A 17307-nucleotide genomic window follows, 5' to 3' on the forward strand; every position below is an offset into this window, starting at 1 on the left:
TGGTTTTTGAGCAGGCTCTTGAGAAGAAGGAACTTGACTCTTCATTAGAAGAGGCCTCATCAGTCAGAACAGGCTCTTCAGAATCTTCCCAGAGACCAGAGTCCTATGTCGGTGGAAGACAATGTCGAGAACCGAGTGCCGATGGTTCAATATGTTTCACCTTCTTGAAGGATTTACCCAATTTGACCAACATCGTCTCAGGAGATGTGAAGAAGAATGATGTCGAGCTGCATCCGACAACGAACCCTGAACCAAGTCCAACGGCACCAATGAAGGCTTTCGGGAATCTGGTGCAGAGACAGTAGGCACTGGTGCCGTAAGGGTCGGTGCTGATAACAAAGGCTCAGATGAGACCGGCACCGGAAGAGCCGGTGTCACCACGACAGGGAGTAAGAGTTGTAACTGCTCCTGTAAACTCCGCTCGCAGCACTTCTTGAATTTGCTGCTTAAGAGTCTGCACCGGTACCGCTGGCTTTTTCGCCGGTACTGTTGGTGCTGCTCTGCGCTCTGGAGATGAGGAGGCCAATGACGAGGCACTCACCTCAATCGAAACCGAGCTTTTCTTAGGGCGCCTTGTGGTCTGCAGGACTTGGCTCACTGCTGAAGTGACCTGAGGACCCAAAGGGGTGGGGGAAGGCTTCTTAGCCGGCTTACTCACTGGATGCGACACGGAGGTAGATTCCAGCGATGTCGAGTGATGTGACGTCGACTTCGGTATGGACTCCGACGTCGGTACCAGTGCCGAATCTCCCTCCATAGTGGAACCGAAAAGTAGACGTTGCTGAATTTGGCAGTTCTTGAGGGTCCTCTTTTGAAGAGAACGGGTGCACGAATCAGCCCTGTGGTCTGGCCCCAGACACTGGAGGCACCAGCGGTGCGGGTCAGTAAGAAAAATAGGGCGAACAAACCGTTCGCACATTTTGAAACCCATTTGTGGACGGGACATTGATGGAAAAATGGCCTCAGCAAAATCAAAAGTTGAGGCTTGGGGCGTGAAGAAGGCCCCGCCGGGCCGCAACCATGAAAGGAAAAAGAAAGCTGACAAAAAAGTCAGAAAAAAAGCCGAGTGAGCGGGAAGACAGCAAAAAAATATCAATGACCGTTGATAAGCGACTTCTTAGCTCTGCAGAAACTAAGAAACTGAAGGGAAAGCATTAACTTTCTTAACTCTTAAAGTGGCGATGCACTTTTAATGTGGTCCGTACTGGGTCTTACGCTCAAACAAGTAAATAAAATCCGGATACTAGGTATCATTTTAGATGAAAATCTTACTTATCATGACCACATTAGCTACGTGGTCAAGAATACTTTCTACAGGTTACGTCAAATCCGCTCTATTTCAAAATTCCTCTGTCCCAAATCTTTAAATACATTAATTCATTCATTGATTATTTCAAAAATTGACTACTGTAATGCTTTATTCAAAAGAATGGCCCAAAAAGAAATTAGAAGATTACAAATTATCCAAAACACTTCCATCAAATTAATTATGGGGGCCAAAAAGTTTGATCATGTCACCCCGTTACTTCAAAAGGCACATTGGCTCCCTGTGGCACACCGCATTCTTTATAAATTATCTTTACTCACCTTTAAATCATTGCTATACAAAACTCCATCATTTATTTACAAAGTTTTAATTCCATATTCTTCTCAAAAAACTTTAAGATCGAATTAACAACTTTTATTGGTTATTCCTACCCTTAAAATGATTAATACACGAAGGCAATATATTTTTACCGTTACAGCACCACAAATTGGAAATCTCTCCCACTTTACTTAAGACAGGAGAAAAATTTTGATAAATTTAAAAGCCAACTTAAGAGCTTTCTTTTTAAAGACGCTTTCAATATCTAATTGAAATGCCAATTGCTCTTTATAACTGCCGTTCATTTTGTTCAATTGTGTATTTTACTCCCAATAAACTATTTCGTTTTCCCTTTCCCTTTGTATATTACCCTTAAATGTTCTTCCTTACCTATCATAAAATGTATTTCGCTCCCTTCTATCCTAGTGTTTCCTGTTGTAATTGGTCTATTTTTAAAAGATTTTTATATTTTTTATATTCTTGTTATTGTTTACCTTATATTTATAGTTTATGTACATCGCTTAGTAACTGTGATAGGCGATCAATCAAATAACGAATAAACTTGAACTTGAAACTTGATGTCATCCATATGTGAGAATATGCTGCCTGCTTGTCCTGGGTTAATTATTTATACCACCAAGGAAAGAATTAAGACTGCAAACTAGAGCAGGTGCTTTTTTCATGTGCAAGTTCTGCAGAATGGAATAAACTCCTGTATACTTTTAAAAGATTGCTGAAACAGCATTTATTTTGCAAAAATGAAATATGGAGGTTGAAAAGTTATTTATTCTGTAGAGGAAAAATGGAATGGTCCAAGGATGATATGTTTTATTGTTTGACTTTATATATGTGCTTTATCATATTTATTATTTATGTGATTTTGTAATACACCTTTGTTAAAGGTGGACTATAAATTTTAAAAAATCCAAAACTATAATGTCAAAATCCTACACAAGGTGACAGCCTTTCACAAAGACAAGTATCAGCGCCAGTTGTTTTCATGTTTGTTTTTATTGGAAATGTTAAATACTCTGTAGACACAGAAGGAGAGCTAGAGCTCTCCCCAGGGAGCTGAACAACACATACAAAGGTGCACCAAAATGACTTTGTGCAAAGCAGAGTGCTTTTAGATGCACAGAGGCCAGCTGGATCAAGAAGTCTTAAGAATGCTCTTCTGCCAACTTCTCTGCCTTTGTCACAGCCTCTTCAATAGGACCCACCATATAGAAAGACTGTTCAGGAAGGTGGTCATAGACACCTGCAAGACAAAGACAGAGGCAATTACTTATAAGAGGTGTCCCCAAACTGCTGGACAGAATGAAAGATTATGTTCTTACCCCAGTAATCTTGTTCGAAGACACAGGATTCTGTACCAAAGCTGTTGTTCTCCCATAGTCGTGAACCTTGCAGAAGGGTGTCACTCATATCTTTTGACTCTTCTCCTTCATCGGTGAAGAATGGCTCCCTTTTTCAGTTAGTATCAAAGCAATCGAACTCCATTGAAACAGAAGAAAAGAGAAAGAGGGGCTTGGAGAACATCCCCGAGACAAACTTCATTTCTGTTCTGCTCTGCAAATCATGACAAAAGAATAATAATTAACATAGAAACATGATGGCAGATAAAGGGCAAATGGCCCATCTGCAGTAACTATTATCTCTTTCTCTCTCCGAGAGATCCCACGTTCCTATCCCAGGCCCTTTTGAATTCAGACACAGTCTCTGTCTCCACCACCTCTTCTGGAAGACTGTTCCATGCATCTACCACCCTTTCGTAAAAAAGTATTTGCTTAGATTACTCTGGAGCCTATCACCTCTTAACTTCATCCTATGCCCTCTCATTGCAGAGTTTCCTTTCAAATAAAAGAGACTTGACTCGTGCACATTTATATTACGTAGGTATTTAAACATCTCTATCATATCTCCCCTCTCCCACTTTTCCTTCAAAGTATACAGATTGAGATATTTTAAGTCTGTCCCTATACGCCTTATGATGAAGACCACATACCATTTTAGTAGCCTTCCTCTGGATCAACTCCATCCTTTTTATATCTTTTTGAAGGTGCGGCCTCCAGAATTGTACACAATATTCTAAATGAGGTCTCACCAAAGTCTTATACAGGGGCATCAATACCTCCTTTTTCCCAACTAGCCATACCTCTCCCTATGCAACCTAGCATCCTTTTAGATTTTGCCGTCACCTTTTCAACCTGTTTGGCCACCTTAAGATCATCACATACAATCACACCCACGCCCCGCTCTTCTATCAGGCAGTCGCAAGGGAAGCCTCAGCCTCCCAGCCCCCCTCAAGAACCGGACATTAGGTGAGAAGCCAGAGAACCCCTAAACAAAGAGGGACCTAAACAGGAATCCCGCAATCTAAACACGTAAAGAAGAGACTGCCAGACCCTTCCTGAGGCCAGCCTGCAGGAAGTCCAGAACATGAGCCACTGACAGTACCAAAGGGTCCACCTGAAACCCCCGCACACCAAGCCTGAAAACACCTCCAGGCTTTCGCTTAGGCCGATACAGGCGATTTCTGCTTGCTCTGCAGGAGCGTGGCGATAACTGCAGAGGAATGACCCCTGACTGTCAAGGCTGCCTGCTTAAGCGCTAGACCATAAGGCCAAAGCGGTCCGGAAGACGCAGACCCCTCTCCGAGGACAACCACACAAGGTCTCGTACCAAGTTCTCCTGGGCCAGTCCAGAGCCACAAGGATCACCGTACTCTGTGAGAGGACACCCTGTGCAGCACTCGCCCCATCATAGGCCATGGGGGAAAGACGTACAGAAGTTCCCTTTCAGGTCAAGGTGGAACCAGAGCGTTGAGTCCTTCGCTGCCGACCTCTCGTTGTCGGCTGAAAAATCTGTCGGCCTTCCTATTCTAAGAAGATGAAATCAGATCAAAGGTAGGACAACCCCAGTGGTGCACTATGGTCTCGAACACCAGCCCGGACAGGGACCATTCTCCCTGGTCCAGAGTCAGACGACTGAGAAAGTCTGCTTGAACGTTGTCCACGCTGGCCACATGAGTCGTGGGCAAGGCCAACAGATGTCGTTCCGCCTAAGCAAAGAGCAACTGAGCCTCCAAGCTCAACAGGGGACTCCTTGTACCCCCTTGACGGTTGACATAGGCAACAGCCGTTACATTGTCCAAGAACACACAGACAGCCTTCCGGCGGAGACACCCTTGAAATCTTAGTAGAGCTAACCAGATTGCTCGCAGCTCGCTTAATGGACCATCTGCTCTCCCACACTGTCCAGTGGCCCTGGACCGGGACCAACATGCAAACTGCACCCCAGCTGGAGAGACTCGCGTCCATGTTCAGGTTCACCCAGTCCAAGAATCGCAAAAGGAGCCCTTTGTTCAGAGTGACCGGGTTCAACCACAACAAACTGCTGCGTGCCGCTGTCAACCAAGGCAGCTTCAGCCTCAGTGCATCTCTCTGGGGATTCCTCCGCATCAGAAGTGAAAACTGAAGAGGATGCAGGCGAGCTCTCGCCCATGGAATCACATCTATGGTTGCCACCATGAGACCCAACACCTAATCGAGGCCAGCAGCGTGCCAGATTTTAAGAATAAATGGGACGCCCATGTGGGATACCTACGTGGGTCAGGGCAAAACATTGGCTAATCTTAAGGGGAGGGTCTATAGAGTGGGCAGACTTGATGGGCCTTGGCCCTTTTCTGCCGTCATCTTTCTATGTTTCTATAGGCACTACCAGGCTAACATGTCCCGAATTGCACTCCTGAGTTTGAGTTTTCTGGATTCTGGTTCAGACCCATGTGGTACCGGATTACCGGTACTCCAAGTCCTGGGTTAGCTCGAGGCAACTCTTCTTCAGATTGATCACTCATCCGAGGCGTTCCAACAAAGACACTTCTTGGCGAACTGCCAAGCGGCCCTGCTCCCACAAGGGAGCTCTGAGCAGCCAGTCGTCGAGGTACAGATGCACAAGCACACCCAGAGAATGCAGATGGGCAGCCACCACCACCATGATCTTGGTAAAAGATCTGGGTGCCGATGCCAAACCGAAAGGGAGTGCCGCAAACTGGAAATGCCTCCCGAGAACATGAAACCTCAGAAACCTCTGATGATCTGGGAATATTGGGATGTGGACATACGCTTCTGTGAGATCCAAGGAAGCCAAAAACTTCCCGGGTGCCACCGCTGCTATGACAGAACACACAGTTTCCATCCGGAAACGCAGAACTTGCAAGAATGTGTTCACTGCTTTCAGGTCCAGAATTGGTCTGCAATTGGAGTCCTTCTTTGGCATGATAAAGTAAATAAAGTATTTCCCGGAGCCCAAGTCATCCCTTGGAACTGGCTCTAAGGACGCCAGATCCAGTAACCAGTGCTCTCTCTGATCTTGGAGAGAGCTGGAACTCAAAGGCCTTGAGCATGTGCAGATGCTCAAGGCCCAGCAAAAAGAAGAGGGCAGATCTTCAGGCACCGGCACCAGCATGTCCTGTGCGTTGGTGCCAGTGCTAGGTGCCAGATGGGGGGTAAGTGATGGGTTCGGGTGGGTGGATGGGTGCGGGGGGAGGATGTCGGATCATGGCGGGGGGGGGGGGGGGCACTTGTACATCGAGGCATGCTCGGTTTCCGAGGCGCCAATTTTGCAAATGTCTTGTTCGTCTTGCAAAACACTCGCAAACCGGTGCACTCGTAAACTGAGGACCCACTGTACTGTGAAGTTCTCTGGAAGGGACGAAAATTCAGCTGTCCCGTTCCCCTGGTCAGACAAGGTCTAGAGCCAGGAAGCGCCTTAGGCTTATGGTCCTGCACACTTGCCATCAGGCCATCCAAACTCTGGCCAAACAAGAGCAAACCTTTAAAAGGCAATTTGCTCAGCGTAGTCTTGGATGAAGAATCACCCGACCACTGGTGAATCCATAACATTCTCCTAGCAGAAACTGAATAAGCTCCCAGCTTAGCAAAAACTTTCAAAATATCATAGAGTGCGTCTGCCAAACAATTCACTCCGGAAACCAGGAAGTTGAGATCCTTAAGGACAAACATGCTCGGGCCACAAAGGAAGTGGCCGCTGTAGCTCGCACTCCCGTCGCAGCGGAATCAAAAAGACGCTTCATGACAAAATCTAATCTTTGGTTCTGGACATCTTTCAGGACAACCCTTCCATCCGAGGGCAAAGAGGTATGTTAAGTGACATGAGCCACCGCCGAATCCACCCTCTGCGGGACTAGGCGCTTGGAAAATTCTGATGCCATGGAATACAATTTAGCCATGGTCCTAACGCACTTCAAGGGACCCTCCAGGGCCTCCCAAACTTCCAAGAGCATTTCCGCCAGATCTGCGTGATCCGGAAATGCAGAGGAAAGTAGGGGCTTAGAACTCATGACGGAACACTCTGCCTGAACTGTGGAGTCTGAATCAAGTTTCAATGTCCACAGGGATTCAAAGATAAGATCAGGAAGGTGACTGGACTTAAAGAGCCTGCACACCGTCTGACCCTCTCCCAGATCGCAGAAATTGGTGTTCTGGGAACCCCCGAGATCTACTAGGCTAGTCACATCAGCAGAACCAGCTGAATAACCGTGCGACAGCAATGGCATAGAAATTGATGCAGGCACCAAGGCAATAGCGGGAAGTTGCTGCTGGCTTTCAGGTAGACCAGCAAGGGAGCAGACTGACATGTTGGAATCCAAAGGCTGAACAGACTGCCGCACCGGAGTCTGAGAGGGAGACACAGACATACATCATACCTGATACATCATACCAACAAATTCCGGTGGAAAATAGTCCCTGGCGGCCAGAGCCAATCTGTGAGACTCAGATGTGGAATGTTTTGAAGACTTATGAGACTTTTCTCCGAAACTGCGCTTGTGTTTCGCGAAAGCGCCCTCCTTGCCCAATTTTGGCGTCCCGGATGCTGGAATCACATCTCCAGCGGAATCGGACAAAAGCAGGGCCTCTCCGGCGTAGGATAATGCGGAATCCACACATGGTTCACATCCCACACGGGCTGCAGTGCACGAAATACACAGCTGCAAAACCACAAGCCATCTGCCAGATTTACGGCATGAATCCATGCCATCCTGTCCCAAGGTGGCTATCTGTGAAATTTGGAGCAAAAATGAAGCTTCTACGTCCAAAAAATATAGTTTTAAAAACTTTAAAAAAGATCCAAGATGGCCACCACGGTTGCCGATTTTGTCTGAAAACGCCCATTAATGCAAAAAATTGCAATTTTAGGATTTTACAGGTGAGGGGACTAGGGCATGCAGGGAAACCACCCAAAATCTCAATTTGAGCACCCCCCCAAAATCGGCAAACTCTGACTCAAATATATCACAGAGGCATGTGCTGCAGTGAAAGTCTATGGCAGCCTGCAATACACAGTATAAGCAAGGAGATCAGTTCAGTACCTCAGGAGCTGATTAAACTGGATTTTTTCAGGTCTTCTGACTGCTTCACCTTCCCTGCCACCCTAGATCACGATCACCAGGACCCCTCAGGGAAATCAGGGAAGATACGCAGTGCGGTTCCGATCTTGGTGTACCTCCACAGCAGCCTGCCCTCTACCCCTTTGAGGACGAACCAGGGGAGAGATGGCTCCCAATCTCGGAGACCCGATCCAATCTGCAGGCAGTCCAGAGGGCTTACTGCAGGTTAAGCTTATACAGTACCCTCCAGAAGCAGACAAAATTTTAAAATGTCTGCAATCTCCCGCCGAAGGATCACTTGCACAGAATTGATCCGCAGTATGTAGGCAAACCCGCAAAATAAAAACAACCAAAAAAAAGACTAGAAATTGAAAACAAATCATGAGTAGAAGAAACTGATTTCAACCATGCAGAGAAGCTGTAGGTACAAAATTGGGCTTGACAGGAAACTCCCAGGCAGGTAGCCCAAAAGTGAGGAATCAAGTTTTAGTAGCCCTGCAGAAGAAGCTACTAGACATACAAGAACCCTCGAGTTCAGCCTCCAGAGGGATTGTACAACAATGTTTAATCTGAAAAGAAATAAAAATGCTTATCTCATTTAATGTTCACAGCCCACTGCAGATGATTCCTGGGTAAAACAAGGGGTTTTGAAGCAGACAGAAGCCTTTGAAAAAAAAGAGATTGATAAAAATCGAAAATAGCCTATAGAAGCTTTGCTGAAAAGCAAAAAAACACGTCGAAAAATTTGTTTTAGAGGTGAGGGAACCTAACTCACCCCAGAAACCTTCGGATCTACTTTTTCCTTTTTCTGACTCCACAGGTACTCAGAGATTGGTCTGCGAGCAGCAGCCGGCCCTCGTGGAGTAAGCCCAAGAAGGGGACCTCTGGGCATCGAAGCCGTGAAGGGAAAAAAAGACTCAAAATAATAAAAAGGAAGCAGAGCAGATCAGAACACAGCTTCTCAGTTCACTTACAGAAGGAAAAACTGAAGAGAGCACTGGTGAAAGAGGGGAGTTGAAAGATTTGAGTGACACCCTTCTGGAAGATGTGCGACTATGGGAGGACAACGGCTTCAATACAGAATCCTATGTCTTTGCAACAGAAAAGCCTCCTTAGGGATGGAGGCTGGAGTTAAAAAGCTACAGAACAAAACATTTAGCAAAACTGAATGTATCGCATAAAACATGCCCAAAACTTGTTCCTAGATTACAGAAGTCAGCTTGCTATAGTAATATATTTTTAACATAAGGTTTTTACTTTGCTAGTATCTTTTCTATTAAGACAGGTATGACATTCTGGATGGATGGGTAATATCCCATTGCTCACAAACCATGTAGAAGGAATCCACTCCAACTTCTGAATCCCTCCTACGTTACCAGAGGGCTCTGCTGCCCCCCTTCAGTTAAGTTCCAAAGCAGGCAATAACCCCTTCTAGAAACTAGAGTTGCATGGGGACAATCAAACCCATCCCAATAAGTTCAGATATAGTTATTTCACTTAATTATGCTACTGAATTAGAGGTTCTGGTAGAGACATTTACAAATAAGCAAATTATTCAGTATTCTCCCTAGCGACTTTTAGCCGGGCGCTTCGCCCAGCTAATTTAAGTGAGCGCCCGTCTGTGAATTTCAGACAGACAGTCTGGAACGGCACTTGTTAAATACTGAAACCACAACTACCCTTCAAAATCTAGTTGACAGGACAGTACTAGCTACAGCGGTTCTCATTACAAGAGCTCACAAATCTCTCCACTTTATTGGGCTACTTTTTGGCTGGGTCCAGACCACCTATTTCCGAGGGTTTTTTTCATTGGTTCAGCTGCAGCACAACAGACCAATCACAAACGACCTTAGAACTCTGAGGTCGTTTGTGATTGGTCTGTTGTGCCCTAGCTGAGCCAATGAAAATTCCGGTGCCGCGGCAGGAGCTTCAACTTTGAGAAAGAGCTGTGCCGCCATCGGTACGGGAAGAGCGCCAACACTAGCAAGCCCGCTATGGCCAAAGAGGAGAGCAAAAAACCTTTGGATAGACCCGCGCCGACTGGAAGCACTAAATTTACAACCCATGGAGTGGAGAGGTCCTGGGGGATTCCCGTCATCCCCGTTCAGCTCTCTAGTGGGGAGAGGAAGAGGAGGAGACAGAGATAGAAAAGGACATTGAGGAGGGGTGGGAAAGTAGACTTAAACCAAAAAGGAGGGGGAAGACAGGGCAGATGCTAGACTAGAGGGGTATAGAGGGAGAGAAAGAGACTGCAGAGAGGGGAAACACCCTGAACCGAGGAGAGAGATATGCATATACCAGGTCCTGGAGAGGTGGAAGACAGTGAGAGAGATACAGAAAGACCTGAAACAAAGGTGGGAGGATTCGAAAAGTTAGCAGAAGGAACATAGAGGGAGAAACCTGAAACAAAGGGGAGGCAGAAGAGAGGGGGGGCAGATGTTGAACTTGGGGGTGTATAGAGGGAAGAGAGAAAGAGATTGCAGAGAGGTGGAAAGATTCTGGATCAAGGAAGGAAGGAAGGAAAGAGAGAGAGAGAGAGACACAGAGATAGAGACAGAGAGAGACAGACAGCGAGAGAGAGAGACAGACAGAAAGAGAGAGAGAGTCAGAGAAAGACCTGGAAGAAAGGAGAACAAATGATGGGGATGGAGGGTATTTGTAAGCAACAGAAAGACAGAGGCCTGGACCAAAGGGGCAGACTGGATGGGCCATTTGGTCTTTATCTGCCATCATCTTTCTATGACATGAGGCAGATGCTGGACTATGGGAGATGCAGACAAAGAGACGGGGTGGGGGAGACCCTGAGGAAGAACAGAGAGATGCAAGATCATAACAGAGGAGGGAGAGAAAGGGAGACATGTTGACAATAGGGATAGAGGAGAGAGGAAGGAAAGTTAGACTCATGGAGGGACAGAGAGAGATGTTGGTTGGGTAAGGAATAAGGTTCGAGGAGGGGAAGTGTGCAGGAAGAAGAAAGAAAGAAATATTGGATGCACAGTCAGAAGGAAGTGCAACCAGAGACTCATGAAATCACCAGACAACAAAGGTAGGAAAAATGATTTTATTTTCAATTTAGTTATTGAAATGTGTCAGTTTTGAGAATTTATAATCTGCTATCTATATTTTGCACTATAGTTGTTACTGAAGTGACATTGCATATTTTAGTCATCTGCCTTGACTGCTTTGAAAAATAAAACAAATATAAATAATTATCATTTTCTCTGCATACAGTGTGCTTTGTGTTTTTTTAAAAAAAAAATTGTGGCTACCACTGTGAATTAATAAGATTATATTGTGTATGAATGGAAGAAATTGCATTACAATTAATACTATTATAAATGGGGGTGGAGTAAGGGGCAGAGCTTGGGCTGGGGTACTTAGTTGGTATTTTTGTTAGACTTAGGGGTACTTGACTTGAAAAAGTTGAGAAACACTGGTCTAGGTGACTATGGAGTTCACGCAGTAAGGGCCACAGTAGCTTTGTATAAGGAGCCCTAAGGCAGGAACTACTGTCTCTGTGCTGTCTTAAACAAAAACCATATTGCCGGAGATGCAAAGCATTAACTGATTCAACATGAGTTTGAAGTTGGTTGAATATCACTCTCTCAAGTACGGTAGCTTTGAAAGAAATGGAAGGTTCGATACTGGCCAGTAGTTATTCGGAATAAAAGGATCTGCATTACTTTTTTACAAGGTTGGCTTAAATGCTACTGAACACTGCCTAAGTGTCAACCTTTAAAAAAGGGAGTCATATTGAGCATTGGAAAATAATAATAATAATTAATAAAAATAGTGCAAATTTAATTTTCCCCACCCGGCAACTTTTTCATGCCACCCGGCTGGAAAAAATTTCTGGGGAGAACACTGTTATTAATTTGGAAGTATTAATTGAGAAGAATACATACTTTGTAAATGGGTCTCTGCCAGAGCCTCTAATGTAAATATAAATACTCCAGCTAATGAGGACCCTCAAGCTATGTAATAAGAATGGAAAAATTATGTTCTTACCTGTTAATTTTCTTTCCTTTAGACGCAGAAGATGAATCCAGAGACTAGTGGGATAGCACACATCTACTAGCAGGTGGAGATAAGAGAACTGATTTGCAGGTGTCCTCTTGGATGGAACATCTCCTGGCCAATTAGAATCGCTCTTTGACCAAGCATCAGGAACAATGCAAGTGCATAATAAAAACTTCTTTCCCATATGTAAAAAGAATATAACCAACTTGAATAACAAACTTGAAGCAACAACCAAACAAACCTACGAGGGGAACAACAGCAGATATCAACACCAGGTGGGGCTCTGGATTCATCTGCTGCATCTAAAGGAAAGAAAATTAACAGGTAAGAACATAATTTTTCCTTCCTTAACAGCAGCAGCAGATGAATTCAGAGACTAATGGGATGTAGCAAAGCAATCCTCAATTTGGGTGGGAAGCAAATGCTGCCGCTACAATGACCAAAGCACTAAAAGCTGCCTCCGCGTGCGCTGCCACATCCAAGTGGCCACTCTACAAATTTTCTCCAAAGAAAATTCCCTGGACTCATCCCAAGAAGTAGCCTTTGCCCTGGTGGAATGAGCATGGAAAGCTTCAGGCAATCTCCTGCCTACCAACAAGTAAGCAGCAGCAACAGCCTCCTGGACCCAACGAGCTACCGAGGCTTTGGAGGCTGCTAAACTCTTTCTAGGTCCCAAAAACAGCACAATGAGTGATCTGTACGCTGAAAGTCATTAGTCACCTGAAGATAGTGCAAGAGAATTCTACGCACATCAAGCAAACGCAAGGACCGAAACCTCGACCCCTAATCCTCTTCCCTGAAGGATGGAAGGAAGATGGACTGACTGACATGAAAAGGCAAGACCACCTTAGGAAGAAATGAAGGAACCGTCTGAATCGAGACTCCCGAATCCAAGAAACGTAAAACTGGATCCCTACAAGATATGGCCTGCAACTCAGATACATTGGAGGACGCCATAGCTACCAGAAAAACCGCCTTTAAGGTCACATTTATAAGTGTCGCCTTATCCAAGAAGGAATTTCAGACTACAAGCCTGACATGGCTTATGCAACAGCAGGTGAATGCAATTCACCCCCTTCAGGAACCGAACCACATCCAGCTGCGAAGCCAAAGAAGAATTCAATACCTTCCCTCTGTAACAGGTGATAGCCGCAACTTAAACTCAAAGAGAATTGTAGGCTAACCCTTTGGATACCCCATCCTGCAAGAATGATAGAATTTGGGAAAGGGAAGCCCGAAGTGGGGAAACACCCATCTGACTACACTAAGAATCAAAAACTCTCCAGACCCTGGCATAAGCTGTGGATATAGATCTCTTTTTTGCCTGCAGAAGAGTAGCAATAACCTGCTCTGAATATCCCTTACACCTTAGTCGCGACCTTTCAAGAGCCAGGCCATAAGACCAAAGCAGGAGGGATCTTACATTTAGATTGGCCCCTGTGTAAGTCCGGAGTCAACAGAAACCGTAGAGGATTGCCCCGCGACAGCCCCATCAGATCTGCATACCACGGACGGTGCGTCCAATCCAGAGCCACCATGATCACTGAGCCCTGGAATCGAGTAATCCGATGCAACACCCTGCTGATCATCGGCTAAGGAGGAAACACATACAGAAGTTGTTGTGGAGGACAAGGAAGAACTAATGCATCCATCCCTTCTGACGACCGTTCCCTGTGCCTGCTAAAGAAATGAAGAACTTTGGCAGTGCGAGCCTAGGCCATGAGATCCATCTCCGGGAAACCCCCATTGGTGCACAATGAGCTGGAACGCCTGCTGAGACAGTTCCCATTCTCCGGGATCCAGCATATCTCTGCTGAGAAAGTCCGCTTGACCATTAGCTGTCCCCACAATGTGAGCCGCCAGCAGAAAAGGGAGAAAAGTTTGTGCCCCCTTGCCTGTTGATATACCCGGCTGCCGTGACACTGTCCGAAAGAACCCTAGTCGGCCGGCCCTGAATCAGCGGTTGAAACTCCTGAGCTAGCCTGATCGCTCTCAGCTCCAGAAGATTGATAGACCATTGAGCCTCCTCTGAGTTCCACGTGTCCTGTCAGGGTGGCGTCCACGTGTGACCACCAGCCAGTTTGAGGTTGCTAATGGCATGCCCTTGAACAGATGTTCCATATCTAAATACCAATGCATGCTGTGTGAGGCTTGCAAACTCCATTTCAGCCGCCGCTCGTACTCCTGAGACACTGGTGACCACCTGGATAGAAGAGACCATTGCAGAGGCCTCATATGAAAGCGAGCCCACATGATCACCTCTAGAGTTGCCACCATGGAACCCAGGACCTGAACATAATTCCAAACTCTTGGCCAGGGAATCCACAACAGAAGATTGATCCGAGACTGCGACTTCTTGCCCCTGTCCTGCGGCAGAAAAACTTTCCCCTGGGCCATATCGAATAGGACTCCCAGATGTTCTAATGACTACGAGGGTATCAAGGAACTCTTTTGAAAATTAATGACCCATCCAAGAGACTAAAGTAGGAAAATCACCCTCTGCGTGACCCGTACACTCTCTTGACGTGAAGCAGCCCGAATCAACCAATCGTGCAAGTAGGGGTGCACCCGACAAAGGAATGCCGCCACCACTACCATTACCTTCGAAAGAAAGATATAGTGGTGCTAGAAAAGGTTCAAAGAAGAGCGAACAAGATGGTAAAGGGGATGGAACTCCTCTCATATGAGGAAAGACTAAAACGGTTAGGGCTCTTCAGCATGGAAAAGAGACGGCTGAGGGGAAGATATGATTGAAGTCTACAAAATCCTGAGTGGAGTAGAACTGGTACAAGTGGATCGATTTTTCACTCTGTCAAAAATTACAAAAAATAGGGGACACTTGAAGTTACAGGGAAATACTTTTAAAACTAATAAGAGGAAATTTTTTTTCACTCGGAGAATTAAGCAAGCTCTGGAACGCGTTGCCAGAGGATGTGGTAAGAGCAGATAGCGTAGCTGGTTTTAAGAAAGGTTTGGACAAGTTCCTGGAGGAAAAGTCCATAGTCTGTTATTGAGAAAGACATAGGGGAAGCCACTGCTTGTCCTGTATTGGTAGCATGGAATATTGCTACACCTTGGGTTTTGGCCAGGTACTAGTGACCTGGATTGGCCACCGTGAGAACGGGCTACTGGGCTTGATGGACCATTGGTCTGACCCAGTAAGGGTATTCTTATGTTCTTAATGCTGCCTGAGAATTGCAAATCACCGATAGCGGTGGTGAGATGGCCAGATGGGAATATGTAGATACACTTCCTTGAGGTCTAGCACCGTGAAAAATTCCCCTGGCTGAACTGCCGCAATAACGGACCTCACCGTTTCCATCCGAAAGTGTCTGATATTGAGGAATTGAGTGACTCTTGAGATCCAGAACCGGTCTGACAGATCCCCCTTTCTTGGGAACCACAAAGTAAATGGAATAATGTCCCTGGCCCCTTTGCTCTGGAGGGACCGGAACCACCGCTCCCAAATCCAACAGCCCCTGGAGCGAATTTCTCAACGACTCCATTTTGGCTCCTGAACACAGGGACACCAAGAAAGAGTTCTCCTCTCCCATTGCAGATTCTAACTTGTAACCTTTGCAAACTATATCGAGGACCCACTGGTCTGATGTTATTTTGGCCCACTCCGCCAGAAAGGAGGACAGCCGACCCCCTACAAAAATAGCAGGAGCCAATACCCTGTTATTGTGCATTGTGTGCAGCCTGGGGACAAGCTGGCTGGGAGGAAGAAGATTTGGAAGGCCAAAAGAACTGCTTCTGAGAAAACTTGGATCTTGAACTGTATGAGGCATTATACGAAGCACTATACACCGGCCTATACCGCTTGGTATCTCGAAAACGAGGCCTGGAAGGCGTAGACCTAACCAAATTCTTTGGCTTGTCTTCCAGCAACCTCCGAGACTTGGAATCACCAAAATCCTTGACCTATTTATCCTAATTCTCTCCAAACAACAAACGGCCTTTATAAGGAAGGCAAACCAAATCAACTTGGAGATCACGTCCACTGCCCAATATCTAAGCCACAAATGTTGCCTGGAAACTACAGATAGACATCTGCTTAGCTGACGCTCGCACAACGTACAATGCATCCGCCAGATATGCCAATCCTGACTCCACATCTGGGAACTCAGAAGGAAGCGCTGCCCCTGACTCCACCAGTCCATCTGTAATCTGTTGGACCCACTGAAGACAAGCTTGTGCCGCATAAGAACTGCACACAGCAGCCTGAAGAGTCAGAGCTGCCACATCAAACTTCAATGCCGACTCCAGCTTTCTGTCCTGAGGATCCTTAAGCGCTACTTCCCCTCTACCAGCAAAGTGATCTTTTTAGTGACCGCTGCCACTAAAGCATCTACCATGGGACTCCTAAACTTGTTCAATTCGCCCTGAAACAGAGGATATAATTGCTTTGGCTACCCTGAGAATTGCCTCAGGCATGGACAATTGTGCCGAAATTAACTCTTGCATGGTCTCATGCACCGGAAAAGTTTTAGGAGGCCTCCTAGTGCCAGCTATGAGGGGTTTGGCCGTGTCCGAAACACCCAGATCTGTCTGAGAAATATTAAGGGACTGAAACACCTTAGAATGAATAAGGTAAGCTCTTCCCTATGAAAGAAGCGAAGCGTAGAGAGATCATCCACCTCTGCCCCCAAAACCTCATCCAACTCCCAATCCTGTCCATCGGGATCCCCAAGGACCCAGGGAGAGTGAAAGATCAGAGCTTGAGCACTGAACCTCCTCAGCAGCAGGAACCAGTCTGCGCTGCTTGGCCACCTGCTGACTCCCTCCCAACTCAGTCCGAGGAAGGTAGCAGAAACCTGGGCCAAGCTACCCCCCAGCCTGATCCGAGTTTGCCTTTTGCAGCAAAAAAGCCTTATACAGCAAAAGGACAAATTCCGGGGAGAAAAGCAGAGGCCCCGACTGCAGCACATCAAAGTTCGCAGCTCCGTGCATGACCACCGCCCCACAAACAGACACCGAAGCTCCCTGAATACTAACCACTGCCTCTGAGAGAGCGAGAACTAGAAGGCCTTGAGCATGCGCAGATGCTCAAGGCCCAGCCCAACCAAGAGGAAGGATCTTTGGGCACCGACATGTCCTGTGCAATGGTGATGGTGCCAAATCGGGGTAAGGGATGGTGTTTGGGTGTGTATGGGATGTCGGATGGCAGTGGGGGGGGGGGGGGAATGGAGCAGCACCGGTGGCCTCGGGGACAATGATGACGACGACAAATCAAGCGAATTTCCATTCATTCCTATGGGGAAACTCGCTTTGATATATGAGCAATTTGGTT

General features: G+C 46.3%; 1 protein-coding gene across 1 annotated transcript in view; it reads right to left on the reverse strand.

Annotated features, from left to right (window-relative positions):
- Positions 1 to 2577: 2577 nt before the first annotated feature.
- ATP5F1B (ATP synthase F1 subunit beta) overlaps positions 2578 to 17307 on the reverse strand; it is a 67447-nt gene continuing 52717 nt past the window's right edge. The window contains exon 10 of the mRNA XM_033939775.1: positions 2578 to 2843. Within this exon, the coding sequence (XP_033795666.1) occupies positions 2746 to 2843 (98 nt within the window). The 3' untranslated portion in view covers positions 2578 to 2745. The remainder of the gene's footprint in view (positions 2844 to 17307) is intronic.

This window comes from Geotrypetes seraphini, chromosome 3 (assembly GCF_902459505.1).
Source record: "Geotrypetes seraphini chromosome 3, aGeoSer1.1, whole genome shotgun sequence".
In the NCBI taxonomy this organism is placed as follows: domain Eukaryota; kingdom Metazoa; phylum Chordata; class Amphibia; order Gymnophiona; family Dermophiidae; genus Geotrypetes; species Geotrypetes seraphini.